Source organism: Pteropus vampyrus, unplaced genomic scaffold, assembly GCF_000151845.1.
Source record: "Pteropus vampyrus isolate Shadow unplaced genomic scaffold, Pvam_2.0 Scaffold9, whole genome shotgun sequence".
NCBI classification, from domain to species: domain Eukaryota; kingdom Metazoa; phylum Chordata; class Mammalia; order Chiroptera; family Pteropodidae; genus Pteropus; species Pteropus vampyrus.
The window spans coordinates 959,482-986,956 of record NW_011888790.1 but is presented as its reverse complement, the minus strand read 5'-3'; the positions used below and the strand labels follow the sequence as shown (position 1 = coordinate 986,956).

At 32.0% G+C, this 27,475-nt stretch overlaps 1 protein-coding gene across 2 annotated transcripts in view; it reads right to left on the bottom strand.

Moving 5' to 3' along the window:
• Positions 1-6,071: 6,071 nt before the first annotated feature.
• TBK1 (TANK binding kinase 1) overlaps positions 6,072-27,475 on the bottom strand; it is a 37,677-nt gene continuing 16,273 nt past the window's right edge. The window contains exons 7-21 of one of the 2 annotated variants that reach the window (XM_011373650.2): positions 25,263-25,373; positions 21,633-21,812; positions 19,744-19,940; positions 18,942-19,000; positions 18,441-18,532; positions 16,338-16,439; positions 15,451-15,529; positions 12,069-12,190; positions 11,894-11,970; positions 11,302-11,341; positions 10,709-10,810; positions 10,480-10,576; positions 10,004-10,110; positions 9,706-9,777; positions 6,072-6,858 (exon numbers count right to left, since the gene is read on the bottom strand). In XM_011373650.2, the coding sequence (XP_011371952.1) occupies positions 6,807-6,858; positions 9,706-9,777; positions 10,004-10,110; positions 10,480-10,576; positions 10,709-10,810; positions 11,302-11,341; positions 11,894-11,970; positions 12,069-12,190; positions 15,451-15,529; positions 16,338-16,439; positions 18,441-18,532; positions 18,942-19,000; positions 19,744-19,940; positions 21,633-21,812; positions 25,263-25,373 (1,489 nt within the window). In that variant the 3' untranslated portion in view covers positions 6,072-6,806. The remainder of the gene's footprint in view (positions 6,859-9,705; positions 9,778-10,003; positions 10,111-10,479; positions 10,577-10,708; positions 10,811-11,301; positions 11,342-11,893; positions 11,971-12,068; positions 12,191-15,450; positions 15,530-16,337; positions 16,440-18,440; positions 18,533-18,941; positions 19,001-19,743; positions 19,941-21,632; positions 21,813-25,262; positions 25,374-27,475) is intronic. The other variant, XM_023520546.1, reaches the window with a different exon arrangement.

The window sequence follows — 27,475 nt, the reverse complement described above, 5'->3', positions numbered from 1 at the left end:
GTCACCAAAATGAAAGGATCAGGATGATTACTGGGAACTTCAAAGTGCCCTGGAGCAAGTTATACATAAAACAAGTTAATTTTGACATGTAGGAGCTTAAAATTTAGGGCTTATCCCTAAAAATGGAGAGTTTAGATCTCATATTTTTTAAAAAGAGCATGTATGCATTTGATATGTAAGCTCCTTAAACAAGATTTAACATGTTATCAGATATAATGACAATTAACAAATGTCAGTCCTATTTCTGTAGATGAAAAACATGGTGACATGCTATTTGATTTCAAGAAACCTTCCTCCTTTTGCTCTCTTCAGCAACTATACAGCTGCTTTGTCTATATTATTATATCTTAGTGTCATGGCACTTACAAAACTGGAAGCAATCTGTAAGATAAATCCAATGTCTACGTTTTACAGAAGAGAAAGTCAGGGAGTTTAGTGACTTGTTCAGAGTCACGCAACTCTCGGTAGCAGACGCAAGGTCCCATGCTGAAGTCCCGTACTCTTTCCAGCGGTCTACAATGCTCTAAAGTTCTGATTGTTCATGTACAGCTGAGGTTCAAACCCTTGACTCGACTAGAAATGGCTCCAGGCCATCGAATATAGATTTCCTCATACATCTCTCTCCATTCTTTTCCTAAGACTATAGATTAGTGTGGTGCTTCAAATAGGTACTGAATTCAGATTTGTTGACTTTCTATATTTCTTCCTAATTCACATCATGGTATAATTTACTGTCTTCTAAGGTGGAGATGGGGAAATTGTGAAGAAATGAAGGAGAGTGAGCTAAAGTTGTGTTAAGTTACATAGTGATAAAGATACTTGAGAGTCTTCAGTCAGTCAGTCATTATTAAAATCAACCATTGGTCTTGCATAGAGATCTTTTAAATGTTCGAGTGGGGTTGACTGGGATAGAGGTTCTTAAGAACACCTTGTTATATTTCTGTAGCAACTTTTAGATGACTATAGGTTACTGCTAGTGACAGAGTTTAATCTTGAGGAGATGACCTAATGCTGAGCTGTCTTTTATAAGTGGTCACAATCCACCAATCAACACAGAAGGCCAGGAATTAGCAGATTACTAAGAGTCAATTCATTCTTTCAACTCATCCAAATCAAATCCCATATAGCTATCTTCATAAATTAATTCGGTAAGACAAATAGCTAACTCCTCACTATACAAAATACTTTGTTAAATAGTGGAGATAGAATAAAAGATAGTTATCGCTCTTGAGGGGATATAATTCTGTAAGGCATATATTTAAATAACCTCACTGGAATAGAATAATATCTCAACAAGAGCCTGCATTTCGTCAGATCGTAAGTAAAGTAATTGCTGAAAATAGATTATTAATCTCCAAACTAATAAGAATACTAGTAAGCTTTGCTTTAAAAAAATACATGACCAAACTTTTAGGTATAGATTATCCACTGATGAGGGCTATCTATAAAATATTCAGTGAGGGTTTGTATGTTTACATTCTCTGATGGTTATACACCATTGCATTGCATTGTGTGTGATAAAAAGAGCAATGGACCAATAATTAGATGATCCAAAATAAAGTTCTGGTTCTTCCCATGTAATCATTGTGGAAGGTTAAGAGAGTTTACTCATCTTAACCTTCTGGAGAGAGTTTACTCATCTTTAAAGTGAAGGGATTGGAGATGATTTTTCTAAGTTCCCTTGGGGCTCTAACATCCAAATTACGCTATTATATATATAAACAGAGGGACTTTTAAACTGTTATGTGAGATTCCCCATATTTTGGTAGCGAAAAGAATAAAATATTAATTCAAAAAAAATAGATGATTAACATGTACTAGACCTTATATTTTATGAATTTCTTAATCAGATACCTTCCTTGGTGATTATGGATCATAAACATTTCTGTGTTAAAGGAGGATTTGGTGCAGGATTATCATATCATCAGATCATGTTTGATAATCTCTTAAACAAGGGGTAAATATTAAGCGTTTATGTAAGATGTAGAGCTACATGGGTGTCAAAGAAACATAATTATAATCCAGCTGCAAGATGAAACACTGTAAACTGAAAGAATGGGCTTACCTTAGTCTAGGTGGTATGTCCAACACTCCTCCCACCTGCAGAGGATGATGGCGAAAGCCAGGCTCTGTAGAAGGTGCTTCAGATACTGACTTGGAGAGGGCATTTGCTCTCTTTAGTTCCCTCTCCTCTCACCCTTTCACATTCCAGTCAGGCAGGACTGGATAGAAACTGCAGGGCTTTATGCAGTAGCATATTTAAGGTGCTTTAAAATCTTATATCAGTCTCTGACTAAAATATGCTACATGAACTGACCCAAACAAAAGGAATGTAACGTCCACTGACCTTTTTGGTTTTCTAGGAAAAGGAGGACTTGCAGTAATTAACTTATTCTTTTTTTGTTTATTCTGAGGTGTTTTATTTCTACAAGCAAATTAAGGTTCATTGAAAATAAAAGCTGTTTTTGTTACATGTTTTTAAAGCTAAACATTTCCATCTCTCCCGAGAAAACGTCTCTGAACCTAAATGCCTAAAACAGCATAAAACTGGATAAAAAGTGTTCATGGCTTTGAATACCATACCTTAAAAATTTCTCTTGATTTTTCCTCAGACAACTACTTTAAATAACACTTTTTAAAGGCTTTGAGAATTTTCTTTTTTTCTCCTACTTGATGAGACTCCATTTTAGTAACAGAAAAAAAAAAAAAAGGATTTGAAATGAAGCATTAGCCTGAGATAACTTACCTCCCACCTGCCTCCAGAGCAACTTGGATTTCCGATTCTTTGAGGTCAGTGATTTGGGGAACCAGTAAAAGAGTCGGGCTATTCTTCTGAAGGTCTTGTTAAAGTCACTTCTTATGGCCATAGCTAGAACTACGAGTGTTCCAGAATGACAGAACGCATGCATGAGGAAAACACAGTAACACCCACATATGACACTTTAGCTGTGAACTCGTTTTCAGCCAGTATGTCTGGGGACCACCTGTTAGCCCTAAATCCCCTTTCCCTGTCACTCCTTTGGTTTGTCCTTTAGACCTTAGCCCTTATAACTAGAAACTGTATTAATAGATGTTCCTTCTAAAGAAAGAGTTTTTAAGCTTCAAAAAATCTAACCTAATGCCACACTTGATAATTTTTAAGCACAGATAACCTCCCGCCTCACCATCCTTCTTCATAAAAACCCAGTTACTTTCAGACGAGCAAAGTAACCAGTATCCACTAACTCAGCATCCAACAGAATTATCAATAGTAATTCGAAGGATGTAGTGGTGATTAACAAGTTACTTGATTCCACTTGCTTTGTACATTTTTCACTGGAAAAATGATATATATTTTAAACCTTAGCAGGACTTTACCAATCTCCCTTCCCAATTCAACTGATTCTTGTAAGTCGAGAAATGTATAAAAGAACAAGATTTTTTGCAGATCCCGGTTTGGTCTTTAACCCTTTGTTGAACATTTACCTAGATTTTAACATTATTGTAAATTATTTGGGCAGACACCAATGTTTAGTTGCCTACTATGCAAATGGAACTGAGGTTCTCATCATCACCCCTGAAACTATGTCCAACAATTGGTCCCTTGTGCATTCTCTTTATGTTAAAAGAAAATAAACTTATTCGTAGCCTGCTTAAGCTTGATGTAAATATTTGTGCTGGGCTTTTACATGTCATATTAAATTTTTTGAACCAATTTACACTCTAAAAAAGCCCAAAGGATATCATTACCAGTTTTAATTTCCAGGTTCAATGCTTTTTTCTATTTCATCTTCAGTATTTCTAAGGAATTTGGACTTTGAGTCTTCTTAAAAGTGACAAGTGAAGAGGAAGTCCAAGTAAAACAACAGTATTAAGACTTTTTCAGATACTTTTGTCTGCTAAAACAAGAGTTAAGACTTCTTTGTTTTCTTTGCAGTAGTATTGCCCCAGAACTTCTATTTTTAAAATTTGAGTTTAACTGTAATCTTCCTCAAAGACAAAGCACAATGTGTAAAATGCACTTCTGAATGGGGTGAAATCAGAAGTGACTAGCTCTGGTTGTGGCTGTGATTCTGAAGGGAGGATACACTTTTGACGTTTCAGTTGAGATTGCTTATGCCTACTGATACCCCTTCTTAATTCTAGATAACATACTTATTTTTAGCACAGAACACAAGGAGTAGTGTTTATTGCTTTAAAAAATAACGGGAAAACAAAAGAAATTCAGGATTATTGTAATTTTTTCTGGATTATTTACTAATGAAATATTCTATTTTTAAGGAAATACTTTAAGGAAAAGATTATATCTAAGAGACACTCTGATTGATACAGTGGAATGAAGTCTATAAGCCACTTATATCGTATGTGGTAATTTCCAAAAAAAAAAAATTGAAGCCAGAACTTTAAAAGATGTTATAGGATTATTTTTCACATTTCTCCTCTAACCTCTAATTCCTTTTTTATTACCTTGAAAATGCTCCATTTTTTCACATACTTCACACTTTTACTAATTTTTTATTTCTTCTACTGTTAGAACTATAACCTCTTTTATATTGAGTTAACTCCGCTAATTTTTCTATTTGTTACATATACCATTTTTTATACCATTAATCCTCATCTTTTGGCAATATATCTCGATATTAAGAAAAAAGCTACGAAACTAGAGATGCAACTTATTTTAAAGCTAATTTCACTTAAATCGTCATTCTGAAAATTAGGTTAGCACACTGATTTCACGTGTTTATTGACTTAAGATGTTTTAAATGAGGATGTATTTTTGAGGGTAAAATATCAAAATCGAAATTGCTTGGTTTCCATATTACTATAATTACTAAAAATTACTAAAGGAAACCTCAACTAAAAATTGGAGTTAGGAAGGCCTGTAGAGTGAGCTCTCATGCCCTACTACTCATCCATTAATTATTCCAAACAGACAGAGACCTACCTTGCTTCTCCAACAGGAAGTGTTATCTACTTTACTAACCCAGCAGGAGGAAGATTTTCTTCTTGCTCAGCAACAAACTCAGCTAACAGAAAACGCCACAGCTCAGCCAATGAGACGCCACTGTCACCCCGAATACTTTTTTTCTCCCATGAATTTTCACTTTTTTTTGCTAATGACTCCCTTGGTTTACATTTTGTATAACTACTCAGAGTATCTCTCTGCTTGCTAGATGAAATGCTGCCCAATTCATGAATTAATAAAGCCAATTAGATCTTCAAATTTACTCAGTTAAATTTTGTTTTTTAACATGAGGAATAAAACAGTAAGTCTTGACCAATACAAATGTGGAATAGAATCGTTTTTACCAATATAACTTATAAAAATACAATCCCCACAGCAAAGGTTTGTTTATTGGTGTTCTTTTCTAGGGGCACCGAAATAAAAACTAAATCTGCAAATATAGTAACTTATCACATGATTTAAGCAAAATTATACCTAATGTTCAGGGATGTAAACATTTAAATGATACAATTAAAGACATGTACATTAGACAAATAGAAAATTAAAATTGAGAGGGGTTAAACTTCTCCTTGTCTCACATGCTCTCAGACTAAACAGGTATTTAAAAAAGAGCATAATTTTATTTATATAAGTCATTCAACCCATGAATTTATTTCTATGTATATGTATATGTGACACTTAAAATTCCTCACCACAATAATTCATCAATTTGAGATTTCAAATAAAATTCTAATTCGTTTTTAGTTTTACAATGTTCATGATAGTCAAATTTATTTACTCTTTAGGACATAACTTTATGATATACAGGTTTATATAATCACACTTCGATAATCTGATAAATCAAAAGATCAAAACCAAAACAATTCCTTTGGATGAAATTTCTTGCTGAGCATAATCTTTTAGTCTAGAACTCTGGGTAGAGTTTTCAGAGAATGTTGTCCTTGGATTTGTATAGCATAAATTTACGAAAGAATTTCTACTAAACTTGGAATTAATGGGTTTAGAAGAGATAAAAATTGTTCCTAAATCCAATATCCTGAGATTAATTTACCATCACCACCCATATTCTTTCTTTCAAAAGCTAACTCTTATTCTTCAAACTGTTGTACACAGAAAAATACAAATCTTTACATTAAAATTGAGAAATTTATTGATATTTTTTCATGAAGTAGGCACAACTAAAGAAATATACAGCTTAAAACAGTTGAAATGATCCTAAAATTTTTATGACTATTTTAGACTTATGACCAAAGTAAAAGTGAATAGTTTTAAATAATTAAATCACTTTAAAAATCTTTGCTCAATAATTTCTCTGAACGTAAACAGATATGAGGATAACTGGGATCTGGGCACCTTGTAAAATGAAATAATGCCACTTTATCCTTCTAAAAAAAATTGTGATCCTAGTAAAACAGTGGTTCGGTTCTGCTCGCCACCCATAGAAGCCACCTCTCCATTCTACCACTTACAAACATATCCACTATCAGTCTTCCAGTTTGTAAGGATGCCAATTTTTGTTCCATTTAAAAATGTTACAGTAGGCAGTCAGAGATATATGACTTAGCCTTCCACAGAAGAGTAAAGGATCAGTATATCTCAACATAACAGTCATGGCTTTCTTCTAGTGCTCACTGAGGTCAAATGTCCTCATATAATTATATAATAAATGTTAAAAGGTAAAATTCTATCTTAACAGCAGCCAAAAATTTATATATTTTTATGTATTTACAATATTGTACATATTTACAAGACCACACAAATACTGAATTGTAGAAACAAGAGACCACTTATAGGCATTCGTTTAATGCCTCAGTATTATTTTCTTGTGCAAACTGAAACTTTTCTCAAACTTCTTAGAGAGCTAAAGGCAGTCAACATTGCGAAGGCCACCATCCATGGTTAGAGAGCCAAACCTAAAAACACAGAAGAAAAAAGGAATCTCAAAAGATTTTTATTTGGCCTCCAACATTTTAAAGAAGACTATAGAATATTTTTCAGAGGAATAAACTGTTATTTTTAAAGAGTTTAAGCAACAATGTATTTACTATTTCTTACTGAAACACGGTGGTATTATAAATATATGAAAAAAAATACAATTTGGTGGCTTAGAAAGACTATTTAAAAGAAAATGAGGAGTGATATAATCCAGAAAGTGTTAGGAAGAACTGGTAATTTCCTTTTGGTGGGATGGGATTTACGAGAAAAGATGTGGATTTGGGAGTAAGTGTGACATACTAAACGGATAATAAGGAATGAAACCTTGCTAGAATAGTTTGCTATTTTAGGGAGTAATGGGAAATAAAGTTGGGTGAACAGGCTGGGGTGGACTATTATATTCTTTGAATTCAAGTACGAATTTAGACTTGACCTTTTAGATAGCAGGAATGTAGATATTTTTGAGCCAAGGGAGTGGCATGATATGACCAGTATTTGGGAATATTATTTTGGCTGCAATATCCAGATGGAAGAGCCTGGAGTTAAGGAAATAGGTGGTAGTTTATTACCATAGCTTACATGTGAGGGGGCAAGGAGAGCTGAATGAGACTGATGAAGTGAAATATGGCAACATTTTGAAAGATTACCAAACTTGGTGAAAGGGAGTAAAGTAACTGTCTAAAATAATTTATGTTCATAAAATATAATTTATGTTCAAGGGAGTGGGAGAAAGTTCTCACCGAAGAGGATAAGAAAATTAGAAGGGAAAATGAGTTGAGAAGGATGATAGTAAGTGATTTTTGACAGAAAAAAATCTGAAGAGATAGTGAGATATCCACATGGAAACAATGCACAAGACCTGGCTTCTGTTACTAGTTCTGGCACAGATCCTTAAGTAGTCATTTAACATTTCAGTTATGATTATGCCACATCGTATTACCCATATATTGTCAAATAAACCTACAAATAAAACAGGAGGAACTGACTTATTGGACATGCTTTGAGAAGTGGGATTTTATTCCATAAGGCATAAATAATTCAGTATAAAAGTTTGTTAAAGCATATTTTAATAATCTCTTCTACTAGCTGATCTTCAGCCTTACTTAGGATTTAGCTAAAGTTCTATAAATTGGATACTATAAAAAGATAATTTCAATGAGGTTGCTATAAACCAAAAGGAAAAAAGATTTTAAAACCTAATAGGCAGTCAGAGGAAAAAAAATTGAACGAACATATAAAAAGATGCTTGACATCATTATTAACCAAAGAAATTCAAATTAAAACAAGATGATCAGTTTTTACTAAATAAATCAGTAAACATTTAAAAAACTGGTAACATTTGGCATTAACGAAAGCATAGTCTTTTTCTGTTTGGGACTACAGCAATACACAGCTTTTAAAGAATTAACAACACCTATCAAAATTTAAATGTGCATATCCTTTGACCCAACAATGCCCTCAAAAATTCTTACACAAGTACATGAAGATATACATACAAGTATATAATTATGAAAAATTAGAAACAATTTAAATGCCAAACAAATAGGGATGTATTAAATAGATATGGTGGACCCATACATTGGAATATTAAGTAACTGTTAAAAGTAAGAAAAATAGAGCTATATGTATGGACTTGAAAAGTACCTCTGACATATATAGCCTTGAGACTAAACCAGTATGAACAGAATGATTCCATTCTTATAAAACACACATGTACAACAAACTATTAATAGTGACTACTTCTGCAGGGTGGGGGAGGGGCAAGAGAAAGGGCAGGTAAAATCTTTAATTCCAAATTTTTACAATTATATATTGTTTCAAATGTTTTTATAATTCATTAAGTTAAAAATATGTAATATTTTAGAAGTCTCATACTTCAGAACTTTCTGTACATAGCTCAAAAATCATATCAGGACTTTCTGACAGTGAATCTTTCCAAGCTTTAGATAATAGGTATAGTGGGAGAAAGATTTTATGAAGAGATAGGAGGCTGGGTTCTAGAGGCAGCTCATCTTCTCAGGGTATAAACTTCAATACTTGTAGACCATGGATAAAGACTATCTGCTCTGCTACTGTGTAAGGCTGGAGTGCATGTTAAGTGAGATAATCCAGCGTGAAAGTGCCCTGCAAGTGTGCAAAACATTATAAAAATGTTAAATATTTTTATTAGCATTTTAGGGGTTAGAGAACCCACAGTGGTACACCTAGGGGATTGAAAGAGAAGGGTTCTAGTCTATCAGAGAGCCAAACATGATTTAACTTCTCTGAAGAAGCAGGGTGAGGAAACAGCCATCTCAAAGTGGCTTTATTGGCTCTGTACATTTCCCTGATCTATTAAGATTCTATAAATGAGCAGACACCCAGCTTCTCAAAGAACTGCATTTACAGATGGCACTCACATGCAAAGCAGTTTGCAGAAGGCTCTGTAAGTTAACTAGCATCAATCAGACTGCAGGCATCTTATAAGCAACTCAATTCCAAAATTGAAAAATTATAATTCTAATGAGAAAATGTTATGAAAAATATGCACAAGATTTTTATTTTCACAAATTAACTCAAAATAAGCAAATAATTTTATTAACCAGTGCTTCTAGAAAATGGAATCAATCATAGTTGACTTGTCTTTATCCAATGACCCCAAACAAAAGACACCACGGAAGTCACAAAATGTAAGAGATATAAAGAACCCTTATACTTTGTGACTTTATATCCCTTCCCACTGCTTACTCTATTGACACAGGAAGACAGAGAGATACAAATATAGATATATATGTACTTGACTGCATATAAAATCACAAGGCAGAATGATATCTGCATTAACTCACCTTTCTAAAATATGATTATTTTCAGCAAGTTCTTTAACAACCCCTTCCATTTCTTCCTTTAATTTCTTCATACTATACATAAAAAATAAAGAAAAATAAGCATCTCTGCTCAAAAAAGTATGCAAATGTCTCAGAATTATATTTATATTGTTTTAATTCTCTGGATTGAATTAAGTTACTAAATAATATTAGCAAACATATTCACAAATATCAAAAATTTCAATATAAAAGATCAAGATCACAAACTGAAATACAAACAAATGGAAACATCATAGTTACCAAATAACAAATTTCTTACCCAAGAGTCATTTCTACTAATGTGTTAGAACATGGATAAATTGGAGTCATGGCATGTTTGATTCCACTGGAGGCTGCAATCATTTTCTGAGGCAAAGTTTCTTGTAACTAAAATATCAAAAGACCCCACATTAATCACAGAACAAAGTACCTACTACAGATCTTAAATCAGCCTTTTACAGCTTTAAGTTTTAATTTCAAAGCTATCAATGATACAATAGTTAAAACAATACTCTTTTGAAAAAACATTTCTTATAGATAACAAAAGAATAGTCTATCAGATGTTTTCAATTGTAAAACATCTGATTTCTTAAAATTTGGCTTAAAATACATATCACAGATGGGCAAGTAGAGTTCATACAGGCACATTATGTCCTATTTTTCCCTTCTCAATCATAAGCAAATATAAACTGAGAAGATTTTTAATTTTTCCTAATAGGAAGAAAATTTTTTTTTAGATACTTTTGATAGATATACCTCATTAGTATAGTCTTGATACTTTGATACTTCTTCTTCAATATCAAAACATTGATTAGCTAGGGACAATAACTGTTTCCTAAGATGAAGCATCTTTCTGAAAACCAAAAAGAATTGATTAATAAGCTGTCTAATGAAGTATTATTCATACTTAATATATACAATACACACTAAATTGCATATTGTGCAGTCAATCACTAAATCACCGCCCCCAAAAAAGTTGACCTACCTCACCCATTCTTCTGACTTATTCAAAAATGCCTCATACTTTTTAACACATTCATCTGTAAAGTGGGTCATGGCTTTTGTTGCATGGTAATAGAGTTTTTGCCTGTAATTTAGAAATAATCAGAGGATTAAACCAATGTCACTGTTTCTATTTCCAATATTTAAAAATTTTCACATATATGAAATCTGTTTCCTGTAATGACTGTTGTGACTGAAGAATATTTACAGCAGGAAGCCAAAGGTTTCTAAGATAGACATAGCAGTGAGAAGAGAATGAGAAAGGAGAATAGTCAAAAAATGTTTATTGAATGACATTAAGGTTAAGAAGGTGGTTAAGTGTGTCCTTGCCTATGTTCTCTATTTTCTGTCCTGTAATAGAAGCACATGAGGCAGAAGAAGCCTGCTCCCTCATTCTCCCATCTCAGTAACCTCTCAACCAGAGGTCAGATGAATGAGCCTCAAATGAGTACACACATAATAATAATTGTATAAAGCCAAGATTAAAATGTATTTTAACTGTAATTAATTTTAACTTTAAGAATCATATTAATAACATAACCAAAAATAATTATTAAACATAACCTAGACACTTACTTATCAAATTTGTGGATCTGTTCTTCATTATAAGCCAGTCCTAAAAATCAGAATATATATTATTTTTGTAAACGCGGAATTATAAAATTGTGCACAATCTTTTTTTCTTCTGAGATTATTACTTTGGAAAGTCTAAGAGTTTAAAGCAGATATCACAAACTTGTGACCCACAGGTTAGATATAGCTCCCAAATGCTTTTATTTGGTCTGTACAGTGTTAGTGTTAAAAAGAAAAATTAACTGCCAACATTTAAAATCAAATATTTCTAATATCTGGGCTACAATTAAGTGAATCTGAGTAGTGGACCTCCCATTTAGATGGGGTATCCATCCCTTCTCCACTTCTCCTCAACTCCATTGGCCAATCTCATTCCTGTTATGTGCCTGGCCTCTAGAAGTTTTAGAGTTCATTACCCCTGATTTAACATATTCAAATGGTTGGTTTTAAAAATAACATTAACCTCTTTCCTGACAAAATTAAATCTCTGAAATAAATAACTTAAGCAACCACCCTTACGAATATACTAAATTAATTCAACTGAATTACAACTAGGGCTGATTTATTAGATTAACAAATGACAAATTTTACTTACTACGTTCTGCTTTGTCTTTTTTGAACTGATAGTAAATCTCTGTGATGTAATTTAACAGGACTTGTAGCTTTTCCACACTATTTAAGGAAGAAAAACCCAAATAAATTAACTGAGTCAATGTGAAAAAGAACATTTAATAATAAGAGCAGAAACTACCAATAAAGTTTTAACCTACTGCCTATCTTTTGGATGAGTGCCTTCTTGATGGGCCCACGTATCCGCCAGCAATCCACCTGGAGATAATCTGCTTTCGATATCCTGAAGACTGGTTTCTATTGTTCCCTGAGAACTGGAAAGCTAAATAAAACCAATGGCTTCAGATGCAGATTACCAAAAGTCAGAAATGATCATCACAATGCCAAGAGAGTCTAAAGTCTGAATCAACTTCTCTTACAGATTACAATTCAAAGTCAGAATAATTACTTTAATCTTTAAATGAAAGGATAGTTCCTTATGTTGATTTCCACCAAGAGTATGGTATGACAATAAAATATGAGACTAACTAGTATTAATACATTTTTAAAAAATTTCTTACATTAGATATCCTTTTTAAAAAACATACAAAATCCTTTTAATCTTGTTTTTAAATATTAAACTTCTGGGTTTTTTAGCTGTAAAATATGGTTAGTATTCTATCTCATAGAGTTATAAAACTCAAATAGGAGAACCATTGGCATAGTTTCAAGTATAAAATGTAGGTGTGCAAGATTGTGTTCGATTTGTTCAGAGGCCAAAGAAAAATAATTCCTCTTAAAACAGAAAGTGAAACCTCATCTAAGATCCTGCTCATTTTAAGTTTAGTAAATTTATCACTTATCTACCACAGAACTAAGTAGTTGTAAAACTTTTAAAGAAAGGATAAAGGTTAGACTTAAAGGATAAATATGTCTAAATATTTTAAGGGTCCTAATACGTACTATTACTTTTCAATTAAAGTTTTAAGTGGTGGTTTACAATGCCACTAGCAACAAATTAGGGTGCCCTTGTTATTACACTCTTGTCAGCACTGGACCAGCAGCCTTAGCCTCACTTGTTAGACATGCATATTTGGGGTCCCTACCTGTTGAATCAGAACTCTGATTCAGCCTTGCTACTTTGAAAGGAAAAAACAGTATCTTACTGTTATTGTAATATGCAATTTTCTATTGCTACTGTGAACTTTTTTTCAGGAGTTTCATTAGATCTATTCACTTTTAAATCATTTTTAAGTGTTCTTTGTCTATTTACTACAGATTTAATGTTTTATTAATTTGTATGAGCTATTTTTATTAAAAAAACCTTTTGTCACACTTTCTCAATCTATTTGCTTTTTTAACATTATTTTTTAACAGAGATCTTAAATTTTTATACAGTCAAATATATATCTTGCTTTTCATGTTTCATGTCTTCTTTAACATTAATGTTAAGAATGTATTAAGTATATATGTTAAGTATCTTATACTTACAAAATATAAAAAATCATTTATGGATAAGGTTATTTTTCACAACATTACAAAGAAGTATGAAAAACAACAAATAACCTGAAGGACCAACAATAGGGAGATAAGTAAAACTATTAATAAATCTATTGCCTGCAATATTAAGTATATAAAAAAAAGGTGTTATCAAAGAAAAAAAAAAAACCCCAACACAACCAAATGGAAAATGTTTTTACTATAAAACATTTATAAAAAACATTTATAAAAAAAATAAAAATAACAATTGTTTGTTTGTAAGATAACAATCATTTAATAATATATATAAAAAGAGAGGACTAAAAGAGTGGTTGTCAAAACGTTAACAGTATCAGAATCTTCTGGAGGTCTCATTAAAACATTGATTGGTGGGCGCTACCATCAGAGTTTCTGATTCAACGGCGGGGTGGCGGGGGTGTCCCCGAAATGTACATTTCTAACAAGTTCCCATGTGAGGCTGAGGCTGAGGCTACTGCTGCAGGATACTGAACAGAATCTATAATAATCATTTTTTAGGTGATGAGCATACATGGTATTATTTCTACTTATCAATAGTTTTATGGCAGGAAATATTTTAAGGTCTCCATTAGAAAAAGAGTCAAAGAACTAAATAGGTTATGAACAAAAACAATGCAACTTAGTGAAAAATAACTGGCCTGAAGTTAAAGCACAGACTTCACAAGACTCTGTGAGTTTAAGCTATCCAATCACCCAAACTTCAATTCTCATTGGAAATCTAAATCTTCACAAAAATGTCATAAAAATGAGAAATACTTTGGGCTCCCAAAAGAAAACATATATAATTTCAATTCAAAGTGCTCAAATGATGCTGGTATTGGGAAGAAGTGTCTATTAGGACTATGATCTGGTAAATCAAGTTCTAAAACAATAGCAAAAATAGAAAATATTTATAATATGACTGACCATGTTAAAAAAATAAATATTGGAGAAGACTATTTCTTGTTTCTCTGAATTTTAACTGCTTTATTCTATAACAATATTTAAAAAACTTTTTGATCATGACTTATAGTAAGAAATTCACTTTGTTCTAACCCAGTATCATTTAAAAGTATATATGTATATATCTGAATGAGAAGTTTCATGGAACAGTAATTTATTATATTTGATGAATTCTGACATTTTCTATTTTATTTTATTTAAAAACATTGCTGATTTCAATACACTAAACTTTATGCCTGCTGGTTATTTATGACTCATAAATAACTACTGTTCTAGATCTAAAACTGAGGAAAAGAAATACCTAAAAATCAGCCTAAGCTGGGAAAGAGAAAAGGGATATCATATCAAGTTCTTTTTCACTTTTCACTTAACATCCATTTCATGAAAGAATATTTCAAACACTAAACACTTGAAGGAGTATAGCCTTTTTATCTCATTTAATTGGTACAACAACCTGTGAGATAAGCAGGGTAAGAAGCTGCCCATTTCAAAGAAAAAGAAACCGAGGATGCAAAGAATTAAAGGTCTTGCTTAAGTCAGGCAGGAATAGCTAGGTTAATAGGGCAGATCTGGGATTACTCATCAGCTCTCACAATACATAATTTCATGCTCTTCTATAATACATTTTAAAAAGAGATCCAGAAACTGCCTGAAATGCTACTGTAGTTTTCAGCAGAGTAGAGATTTTGTCCTAATTTCTTTTTTCAGTTATAGAAGTGATTCCTTTCCTTGAGGAACCCAAAACTTTCTTTCCTTACTTTTTATTTCAGGGAAGATTTGATATTTTCCTACCTGCATGTACTTCTAAGCAAGTTTAAGCACTCTGCATGTTAAATTACTTGCTTTAATTGCCATAGCAGCACACCCAGAGCATTATGGATTTTAAAGGGAGATAGGGAGAGAAAGAGAGACAATGAACTTAAAGCAAAGCAGGCCTCTAGATACGTCATAAAGAAATGCAGAGCAGTAAGGGTATTTAAATACTGTAAATACTGTAAATAGTTCCCCGAAATGGGGCAAGGCTACTCTTTCTCTGGAGATCTTTAGGTATATCATTTCTCTAGAAAAGTTTACTAGATGTCTACTTGCCAGCAAAGAAATAGATTATGAGCCTATGATTGTCATAGTTTTGTAAATACTTACTCTCAACAATTTGGTGTGTATGTCTGAAATTTCATCTAACTCTGCTGCTTCTAGGTTGATTTTCATCAACTTTTCATATCTGTATGAAAAACAAGTATGGAAAAATCAAATAAGCATAATGAATACATAGATTTAAAAAGATGTTTTATAAATTACAGTGTTTATCATAACCGTTTAAAATATTGAATGCAAAGCCTACAAAGCAACAGATTCTAAGAAAACTTTATGTCTTTGTAAAGGACTTTTATATGCTTCTACTTATAAATTTGCAGATTATGAGATAAAATATAAAAGACAACTTAATTTCAAATAGTCTTATGCCAGGATAATAGTCAAAATACTAGATTTCAGAATTAATGGAGGTCAATAGTAAATAAATACTGATTCCATTAATTATATATCCGGTGCAGTACAAATGGTATAGCCTAGGAAGAGGGCAGTTTAAAATATCATTCTGTTTCAAAAGCCATTCTCAGGGATCAAATTAATAAGTAAAAGTAAACTAAAAGTAATCCCAAAATTCTAAATAGACTACCAAAATACACTTCTAGAACACCTCTTCTCACTTTCTTTGTTGATTACAGGTTTTTTATTTTCCTATTCAGAGTGTCTGCTTTGCAATGTAAAAAATGAGACTTTTCTATCTCAGATGACCTTTTCCTTTGCAGAGGGAAGGAGAAAATGCCACCAAAAAGATGGTGTACATTTCTTACTTAGATGACTGGATATTTTTCCCTTTGTGAGGAAGTAATTCAAACTAAAGTTGTGCCTTAATACAAACACTTGCATAGCCTGCTATGGGTGCCAAGGATAACTAAACAAATTAAACAGAAAGGTAAAAATATTTAACATTTTAACCACTATTAATAAGGAAGTAATCTACTCACACTTTCACAGTTTTTTCAATGTTTCTGATGCAGAAATCCAGTGTGATCACAACTTCTGTCTTTTTGTGAACAGTTTCATTATAATCATCTTTAACTAATTCTCTAAAAAATAATATTCTCATTAGTTTATCTAAGGAATTGTTGGTTTTCTCTTGTCTTTCACCAATTACACTACTGTTCTGTCCAAATTTCTTGATGTATTATGAAAGCCGAATCACTTTTTATTACTAAAAGCATCTCTGTGAGCCTTATATATATCTAGGACATAAACCATTACTACTTATTAGGTTAACAGTTTAGAAATCTAAGGCATTGAAATTATATTAAAAATAAAAACTAATCTACAACCACATAAATAAGCTGAATAGCGTTACATTTTATACCATTAGAATTAATTTTTACTACTCATGGTAGACTGCTGTCTGATCTATACTTTAAATCAATTAATATGATCTCTGAAGAAGCAGGATGACATAGTAAATAATATAACCGATGGGCTTTTGTTCTACATCAACGGTCAACAAACTAAGGCCTGATGCTTATTTTTGCTGAGAATGGTATTCACATTTTTAAAGGTTGCAAAAACAAAATAAAATCAAAGAAGAGACCTTATGTGGCCCACAAAGTCTAAAACATTTACTAGCTGAAAAAGAAAAAGTTTGCCAACAGTTGTCTCTACATTAAAAACTATTTTCACTTATTAAACTAAAAGCTAGTAAGTAAAAGGAATAAAAGCTTCATGGGGTAGATAACAAGAGAAAATGAGAGCTGGGAGTAACAACACTATGAAAATAAATTGAAGCCAACATTTAAATTTCTTCAGAAACTATCTGGTAAAAACATAGAGACTTAAGGGAAAGAAAAAAGCATAGGCTTACAAACTAGATATGTGAACACATAAAAAATTATAAGCATACATTAATGGATTTAACATAAAGGTGACAGGGAAAAAAAAACTTATTCTTTTTTCTTCTTAGAAGCAGCAGCAGCAGAATGATAAAATGCTTCATGTGTTTTTGCAAGAAGGGAAGGATAGGTGTACAGTGGGTACACAGAAATTGTCACAGGCATTAAAGCTAAAGAGCACTGTGAATCCAGAGAACATGAGGCCATTGCTATGTGTGTATAAAATTCAAAAGCTTCAAATGATGTTGTATAGAACTATAGGCATGATTCTCAAGAGACCATTTATTCTCCATTTCTATCAGATAGAAAGATGACATCTACAAATCATTAAAGGTAAAAAAAGGTCAAATCGTAGTATTCACCCACGAAACATTTCCAAGGGTCATTTTCAGAAAGAGAATACTGAACTAGATGATCAATATTCTGACTTAGAATAACTATATTAAGTGATTAGCAAATAAAATAAAATAAAATACAATAAAATCAGCTTTTAAATTGCCTGTAAAAGTGAGTGCACTCATATTGTATGGCTTTATTTACATGAAATGTCTAGAATAGGCAAATCTACACCAACATGAAGCATATTAGTGGTTGCCTAGGGCTAGGAAGTTACTGCTAATGGGTACAGGCTTTCTTTCTGGGGTGATAAAAATATTGAAAAATTAGTGTGATGGTAGCACAACTCTGTGAATACTAAAAATCATTAAATTGTACATTTAAAAATGGGTGAATTTTATATATATAAACATCTCATAATGCTGTTTTTAAAAAAAAAAAAGCTGAGTGTATACTTCATTTGGGAAAATGACAGGAAATGAAGGAAGATTCTGAGGACATAAACCCAAGAAAGAAGTACAGGTTGTATTGGATTATATAAATGACAAAATCTTCCAAGATAATAAAATGACCAACAAGTCAAAGTCCTTAGAAAAGGGATTCATTTACTATCACCTTGTACAGCATAATATAAGTTTTAAAATTTAGATATTACTGTCCTACCCACAAGGTTACTGTAGAAATAAAATAAAAAAATAGCTGCTAAATATTTTATAAACTAAATATGAAACAAATATATCATAATAAAAATTGAGCACCTGACCCTACTTAGTCTGAAGAGAAAAAGTATCAATGATTGGGTACCAGTTATTTAGTGAGGTCTACATGAAGATCAGTTTTCAATTTTAATCTATTACTTACATCAACCATCGTATCCCCTTTCGCATTAATTCCTGATAAAGCAGCAGGGTACTGGCAATTCTACAGGCATAACACACAACTCCTGTTATTGCCTAATGAAGAAACACAAAATGTCAATATTTAGTGCTAATTATGGTAGAAGGTAAGAAAAGCTTTTATATAAAAATTTTCAAGCTTATGTATTTTTATCAGGTTAATTAAAAACACAATTTACACCAATTTCTAAAAGCTAAGGGTAGATATAACGGCAATAAATATTTCATCCTTAACATAATGTTAAACATGCACTGTTTCAATGGAGAACATTTTCTTATGAGCTCAAGAAAGGATATAAAGTCAAGAAGAAACAACACAAAATTATTTGCAATGGATAACAATGTAAGTGAATAATTTCCTAAGTCATACAGGCATATGGAAAGACACAATATATTTTATTGCTTCTACTACTGATAGGATAATATTAATTTAGATATATACATAGTAATTTAATTAAACACGAACCTTAGCCATGCTAGCATCTCCATCTAAATCATAACGTGGATGTACTTTAGGGAGGGAAACTGAAACGTGAAGTAAAATCATTAAAATCAGAAATAAAAAATTTTGAATAAATTGGTATGTCTTTTATACAGCAATCTCTAATTTAAACCTTAACCTCTAATTTACCTCTAAATTAAACATGAGTGGCAAAATTCTTTAATGTTCTTTCCTGGTTAAAAAAAATCACTTGAAACAATAATGTTCATTATATAACAAATTACTAACAAATCACCTGCAATATTTCACTTTTTTCTTTAACATATTTCAACACAACAAACTCAGTGCTTTTCTAAATCTAAATAAAATCTCAAAGATCCAAATAGAAATTTCAAAATCTAGATAGTTTATTTTTTTCGCCAGTAGAATTAATAATTTAAAAGATTCCAAAATGCACATCTAATTTTTCTTAGACTCCAAAGGCTGGCAAAGTATCCTAATCACACTGGACACAATAAATATTTGCTTAAATTAATGATACAAATGGTTATTTTGAGTGTTAGTAAAATACTAAAAACAGAGAGCTACAGTGCAACATACGTGACAAACTATTTTACATTTTATGAAATAAAATATTTAATATCAAATTATGTTGCCTACAAGGCTATTAAATTTTACTAGTCTTGTTCAACTAATTTACAAAATTTTAATGTTTATGAAAGGGCTATATTAATGTCATCATCAATCAACTTTATGGTGACAATCATTTTTACAGGTTTTTTATTTTTAATAGCTAGTAAAAACAACAAGAAAAATCTCAACTTACTTTTTTCATATGTCAGTCCTATGGTACTCATGGGTTCCTGGCTTACTACAAAGATAGGGTTTTCCTCAGTAGTTTTAGGGAAATGCTGTGCCAGTCTTCCAGGTTCGAGAACTAAGCGTCGTCCTTCATATATAAGTTCTTGATTTGAAGAAATAATTTTGGTTTGTTTATACACCAGTTCATGAAATACAGTAGCACTATATGAGAAAAATCCAAAAGGACAACATAATTGGGATAAAAAGAGAGCTGAAGTCTTTTATAATGACAACATCCATTGCTAAGTGATATTTCAGATCATGACCAGTCCACAGAAACAATGCTTGGTTGATGTGGATACTAAAAAGTCTACTGAACTAAAAATTCCACATAAACTGTCTATACAGCAATCCATTCTAAAATATTTTTATGTTTAGATACCCATATTGGATATGTGCAATATACAGGATTCTTAATATTTAATAATGAGGAGCCAACACAGCTTAAGAGCATTGATTATGAAATCAGATGATCTGGGTTCAATTTCCAGTTCTTCCACTTACTTGCTGAATTAATTATCTTAAGCTGCTCAACTTCTCTGTGCTAAATTTCCTCATCTATAAAATGGGAATAATAGCACCCACCTCACAGATTTGTTGTGAAGACTAAATGACTTAAATATATAAAGAACTGAGGATAGTATTTGCAACATGATTATATAATATTTGTTAAATAAATTAATAAAACCAGGTATTTTTGAAATGATGTTTGAGGAGAAAGGTAGATTCTCCCTAAATAGAGCTACGAAATCAAAGAAATGTTTCAGCAGCAATGTTGTGACTTGTCTCTAACACAAGCCTCTGCCGAGATTTGGCTCAGGCTTAGGTGGGCTTTTTATGTTCAAATAGACTCTTAAAATGAAATAGTGGCCAACATCTAACTCTGATACATATTTATTAAGGCTACTAAGTACCAAAATAAAGAAGAATATTATATTTTAATGTTATATTAATATATTTTATTCATTTTATTTATATTTATCATAGATATTATATATATAAAAATTATCTTATCTAATTAATATTCCTTAATAAATTACCAGTAAAAGTCTCTTTTTGAGTTTTATAAGGCATCAAAACTACTATCTGAATCCTGTCAAAACAAAAATTAAGGCATAGAGAATGGGTGTAATGTTTTTTCTCTTCGTTTTAAAAAACATTTTGAGATTTATATATAATTGTAATAAATAATATAGAGAGATGCTATATACCCTTCATCTTGCATGGCAACATCTTGCATGAATATAGTACAATAGTACAACCAAGATATTGATACTGATCTACCTATCTTATTCAGATTGTCCCAGTATTACATGTAAGTGTGCATGTACTTATATGCAGTTATAACATTTGGGTAGATTTTTATGACATAGGCGTAATGTGTTTTTGTTTAGTTAAAACAAATGATTATTTTTCTAGCATCCCATAAAGGCTTTATACCACATATACAAACAATAACTAAACTAATTATATTTAAGACTTATGCTTTAATATTTTTTAAATGACAGGACAGTACACTTACTAAAACCTGGCCCATTTATTAGTAGATGCTATTTTCAGTTATGACATTAAGTAATTTGAGAGAAAGCATAAAAATGAAAATGGTCTTATAAAATTTGCACTTTAAGACCTGGCTAATTTACTTGTAAATTTTAGAAAATGAAAAAATTAATCCTTTTATTCCAAAGGTAAGTAAAAAGGAATTTACTAAGCACTCAAATATAACTTTCTAAGTGGGAAGTGGGTGCCTTTGGTGATGCTGAGGCATCTTTTCTATCTCCTCTCTTAATATGAAGATAATTATTATATAACGCAAAATTATAATATAGGAATAAAAAATAAAGAGGTACTTACGTATTATAACTATGAATATAAATCTTATGAGCTGTCATTTGTTGTAGCGAAAAAACATGAATTATCATTCGGTGAAGTATATCACTAGTTTCTGCAAAAAACTGGTCAAAACCCCAACACTTTTCCTGATCTGCCTCAAGGATGTTTGCAAGAACAGGAGTAAGTAGAACTTGAAGACCCCTAAAATAGTATTGAAAAAAGTTGAAGAGTGAATGTGTTATATTTTATCTAGATACAAAAATCATAATATTTACCAACAAATCAAAGGAACTGCTATTACTATTATTAGATCATTTACAAGTTTTTAAAAGTCTGCTGACTTTTCACAAAGCCAAGTAACCTTAGTTTATTATTACTTGTCAATAAATCAGGGGTTATGGTATTTTTATGTTAACTTATCTTTTACTGATTATTTTCTTTCTCTCCTTCCTAAGTTTCTTCACTTTTCTAAACACATTCTAACACTGTATATACATACACAGCCATCCAATTGATTAGAAACAGATAGTCATGAGGATGAGATAACAATTTAATTTCAGAGTCTTTAATGTCCTTTTAATATGGTACAATATATCATTTTTCATATTGAATTTATGTCTTCTGTAGTATATTTCTGTGAACGAAAAAGAGGCTACACAATATACCCGACAAGCTCAGGGGGGCCACATGGCAGGCCTGATGAGCTTAGTGGCAGGCCTCATGAGCTTAGTGACCAAAAGTAACTACATAGAATGGTCTGATCACAAATTCCTAATTGGGCAGGTAATAGCGGGTAGTCATGTCCCATGCCTACAGCTTCCTTAGTAAAGGTCAATCTTTATCTTACTTAAGTGAGCTCTGTCTACTGTTCTTATGCATTAATAATAACGTACCTTTGAAATGCCAGAGAAATTTTTTTTTTCTACCCCTTGAAGGCACAATCACTGGCACCAGAGAACAAGACCACAGAACCCCTCATTATCTTGTTCCCCGCACACTAACTCTATGTACTGTAAATGTTCATTATTAACTATCCTCTACCCACTAATGTGAAGTATGTGTTTCTCAGTTTTGCCATTTATCCAATCCTAGAGATTCCCCTCTCTCTTGCTATGCTTTCTTGTAGGGAGCTAAAGCTCCCAAAATTCAAAGGAGTGCATGGATTATCTCGGGAGGCCTGCTTGCATAAAAAAAAGGAAAAGGCTAGTTCTGTGGAATTCCAGGAAGAAGAAGATTAAGTATAGAAAAAGGAAAGGGAGTGTCAAAGGGAGTGTTGAAAATTGTACCTCAATCTTATTATGTTATTTTGGGATACACAAAGGAACAGATTATGTATAAAAAGAAGCATAGGAAATAAACTCGGAGAGACAGTTGTGAGATCTGTTCTCCCTCCTGCACCCTGTCTGTCTTCTCTTTTTTCTCAGTCCCCGCTCCCCCATTCAGGTACCCGGTTTGACTTGGTCGGCTGGTTTCCGACACTTTCTCCCACCTCCTTAATGTACCACCAATGGATTTCATGCACCTTCCTTAAGTCTTTTCCTTTGATTCTAAGTCTTTTCCTTTGATTCTAACGTATAAAATGAGTTGGAAAGCTTCCATTCTCCAGAGCATTTAAGATCTTGCTTCCCAGCATATGTTGTCAGTTGGGCTCAAATAAACTCATAAAAATTTTCTACAGGTTTGGATGTTTCTTACATTGACAATTCTTTAAGAAGTAAAATTACTATAATCATCTAGCAATAAATTAGTGACAATTCAACTAGGAATAATTTTTGACTAATAAGCTTAAATATTCTCTCCCTCCTTTTTTTAAGGGAATCCACACCTCTACATTCTCTAACTCTACTCCCTGTGCACAGATGGGCATAAGAGCCAGGTCTGGTTATGATTAGTTGTAGGTAGCTAGGTGGTAGCATACAGATTAAATGAGAATCAACTCAGAAATCTTTGCTAAACCTATCGGAAAAATCTTTCTTCCCAATGAGTTTTCAAAGCTGTGAGAATGTGAGTCTAGCAATGCCAGCAGCCATCCTATGGCTGCCAGGAAAGAGTCCGACTGAGAGGAAAGAGAAATCAGAGAAAAGCAGATCAGATGATTTGAAGAGACCAAGTCTTGACAAAGTCTGAGACTGAGGATCTAGCTGTGCTTTACGTCACATATACATATAAACTTTTAATTACAAAGCCAGTCTGTTTCCTTTTTCACTTAAACCAGCTGAGTTAGGTTTTTCTCACTTGCTATTCAGTCTTGACTAATACATATAAAAAAGAATACCTTTTTTTGTAGTCGTTATATTTTTGATAGCTGTTAACACTGCTGATTAGCAGTACTTAACGTCCTTACCAATTTTTTTAAAAAGATTATATAATATACTTTCTGGTACCTAAGCAATTTTTATCAAAGAATTTATAAGATGGTGTGCTAAAGACTGATTAGACAGATAAGGCCTGCTATCCTCCTGAAATACGCGATCTGCAGTTCAGAATGTCAAATTACTGATTCTGAGTTTCAGCAATATAATTACTACACAGACAGTATTCGTTTCCTGACCCCTTCAAATTTTATTTGTTTTACCTGAGATCCCCAGAATGAGTATTTTCTAAATCAAAATTTAAAACGAATCACTATTATAACATTAAATTTCTGTTCTCCAATAAAATGAATTTCTCTTAGTAATTTTAGCTGCATGACACAATTTTATTTTGGAGACTTTTATAAACACCACAAAAATGAAACTATCAAAACAGTGGTTTTCAAAAATAATTTTAGCAGTGGAACTTCTAGCATAAATGAGTTTTCACAGAAATCAATACGCACAATGATAGGTAATATGTTACTCGTTTGTGAAATATATATTTATTTATATATATGTTGAAAGTCATACAAATTATAGCACAAATTATAATAGGTATTAAGCCAGTAAATCTTAATCTGTATGAGAGTGTTCACTTATAGATTATACAATTATCACATTCAGGAAAAATGGAAGTTAATTCATTAATCACAAATTCTAAATATTGATGAGTGTCTTGACTTTATTTCCAGATTAAAATCTAAAATAATCTACTCTCTACTTTTAATTTCTTTTACCTTAAATCTTTCTTTTTGATAACAGGATTCATATCTGATAATAAAATTTTTTTGGGATCTGGCTGCTAAATAAGACCCATATGAACATTTGAAATGTAGGAGAAAACTATTATTTACAACCTTTTGAGTAATATAAATAGTTTTTTTAAATGAGGCTATATTAAACTTGTTGAGTATTTGTTTTTTAGAACTCTAGTTAACTCCTATCTATACCACTATTTGTGTTCAGTCAACATGAAGGTCAGTACAAAAGATACCAAGGTCCTAAGCTAGATCCCCACACTGGACAGAATTCCAAGACCAGTGATTAGCAATCTCAAAAATGTATGCCCTGTGTCCTAATAGAGATCTAGCAAAATTATTTATATATTATATTATGTTTATAATCAATCTTTACATTGCTACAAAGACAAAAATCACAAATCAAAGCATATGCTTTAATAACATCTAATAAAGTAAGCAAACGAACAAAAAAGTACACTTAAGTATTTGTGATTTTAGTCAACAAAGATTCCAAACATCAAAGTGCAAAAGGAGAGAGCTGGGTATACTATACTTACCGAGAAAGACTACAAGAAACAGGCATGTCTCCACTCCAGTCGATTGGTCCATTTTCTGCTTTCTGTACTCCAGATATTGCACCAGACGGCTTTCCAGTAATTATTTTATACCTGGGGAGGAATAAATGGAGAACAAAATAAGCAGTTCATTATTACATAGCCTATTAATAGGCTTTGCAAAAGTATTTCCTCAGGTGCACCCACAATTATCTACTAGATGAAACTTTGTGATTGATGTTCACAGGATCCACAAAACAATCAACATAACTTTGAATATGACTGACTGAAGTAGAATAGTGGTTGTATGATTATTATATATATGCCATAATTAATTTTTATTTGGGAGCTCAGAGTGCAATATAACAGCATCTTGATGTTCACAACAAAAATATTAATTTTTCCATCTGAAAAAATCAAGCAAACACAAAAAGTTATGCTACAGAATGTCTCTAAACCACGAAAAAAATAACCTAAATCTCATTCATCCATATTATCCAAAGGCACAGTCAACTGGACTATGAAATTACTGCAAAGTGAACAGCAGCATACTTTAACAAAAAGGATAAAACTATACGTGGTGCAGTATCAGAAAGAATCTTTAATTGAAAAAATACACACACATACAGGAATAGGTGTGTGTACCAAAATTAAAAGTCAAATTTAATTTGATTCTTGATCGTGATAAAAACAAAAATGAACTGAATAAAGAGCTAGATGGGGAAGCAAATATACAAGAATACTATAATGATGTAACAAGTCAACAAAAGCAGCCTTTTAGGTTCTGACACTTTTTCTAAACAAAACCTAAAAGTAGGAGAGGATTAAGAGCTTCATGCCTTCAAGAATACTTTTACCTTGATGAAAATATAAAGCATAACATAGTGAAATCTTATTTAAGTTTATAGATATTATTTCTGGCATAATTTTCTTTTTGTTCAATGTCTACATAAATGTGCTCTGAGCAAATCAATATATATTTTTTTTAAAAAGTAAAACAAACCAGTACAACTGATTTGGACCACTTGCTGCTTCCTCAGTACAGGCAGTTAGGATTTCTGCCTTAAGAATTTTTTTTTCCAGAAAAGAAGGAAATTAATGTGTGTTGCAGTCACAGAAGAAGGATCTGACTGTGGAGGAATAAGCAGAGATATGTGAAATTAATGCAAGAGAAGAGAAGTGAATAGAATTAATGGCAGAATTCTTAAAGGAATGCTTACAGATTCTTGAAAAAGCTTAACTAATTTTGATAAGATTCAGACATAAACACATTCACTACATGTAAATGAGATGCAAAAGGATCAATGCTGCTATGTGAGATAAATGCATCGTTCATTAGTAAAGTAAAAAAGACATTACTACTGCTTCAAGCACTTCTGATCATTCATTAGCATCAGTGCTCATAAAAAGTTAAGTTTCTGTACTAATAAATAAATAAATTCTTCCGTGTATCTGACTACATGGTGGTCAGACAAAATCATCAGGTATTCCTAGGTGCTTATGAGTCATATGTTTCCTTTATTAGAGAGTATCCACTTTAATCCATTTTTAGTGCAGCAAAAAATGCTGGTATTGATTTAAAACATCTACGACAATGAAAGCATGATTAACTGCTAGATATAATTGATGGTTAAAGAGAAAACACAAAATGATTCTCAGCCTTCATCAACAAAGAGATTTTATAAAAAAGGGCACTGCTGTAAAGCAGGCTCAAGATGATGCTGCACTCAGATTATCAGTACAGTAATGGATGTCTTCTTCTCATGAACATGTATACTGTCCTTGCTGGAAAACATTGAGATATCCAGGTTTTAGCAAAAGTCATCGCATCGGCTGAATTGGTTTTACTTCTTCAAACCAGCAAACCATCAATTTTCTGAGATGAGATTAAAGACTGTATTTTTACAGTTGTGATTATTAAGTCATGTTTGCTTATAAAAAGCAGAGTCAAATATATAAAGGTCTGAGAGAAATGTTAAGATCTAAAAGAATGGTTGGACACATTAGGCTGTCAGTGAATTAGTGCCCCAAATCATTCACTAAACTAAAAAGTATTCATAACCTCATAGTTTTATATGTGTGTACATGGGTTGGCTGTTTCTCATGAAGCAAGGTCATTCTCTAATATCTTTTAAGGTAAAAAGGTGTGTAGTCAATGTATGGATAAAGTTTATAATAGATTTCACATCCAGAACTCCATCTCTCTTTTTCTCCAT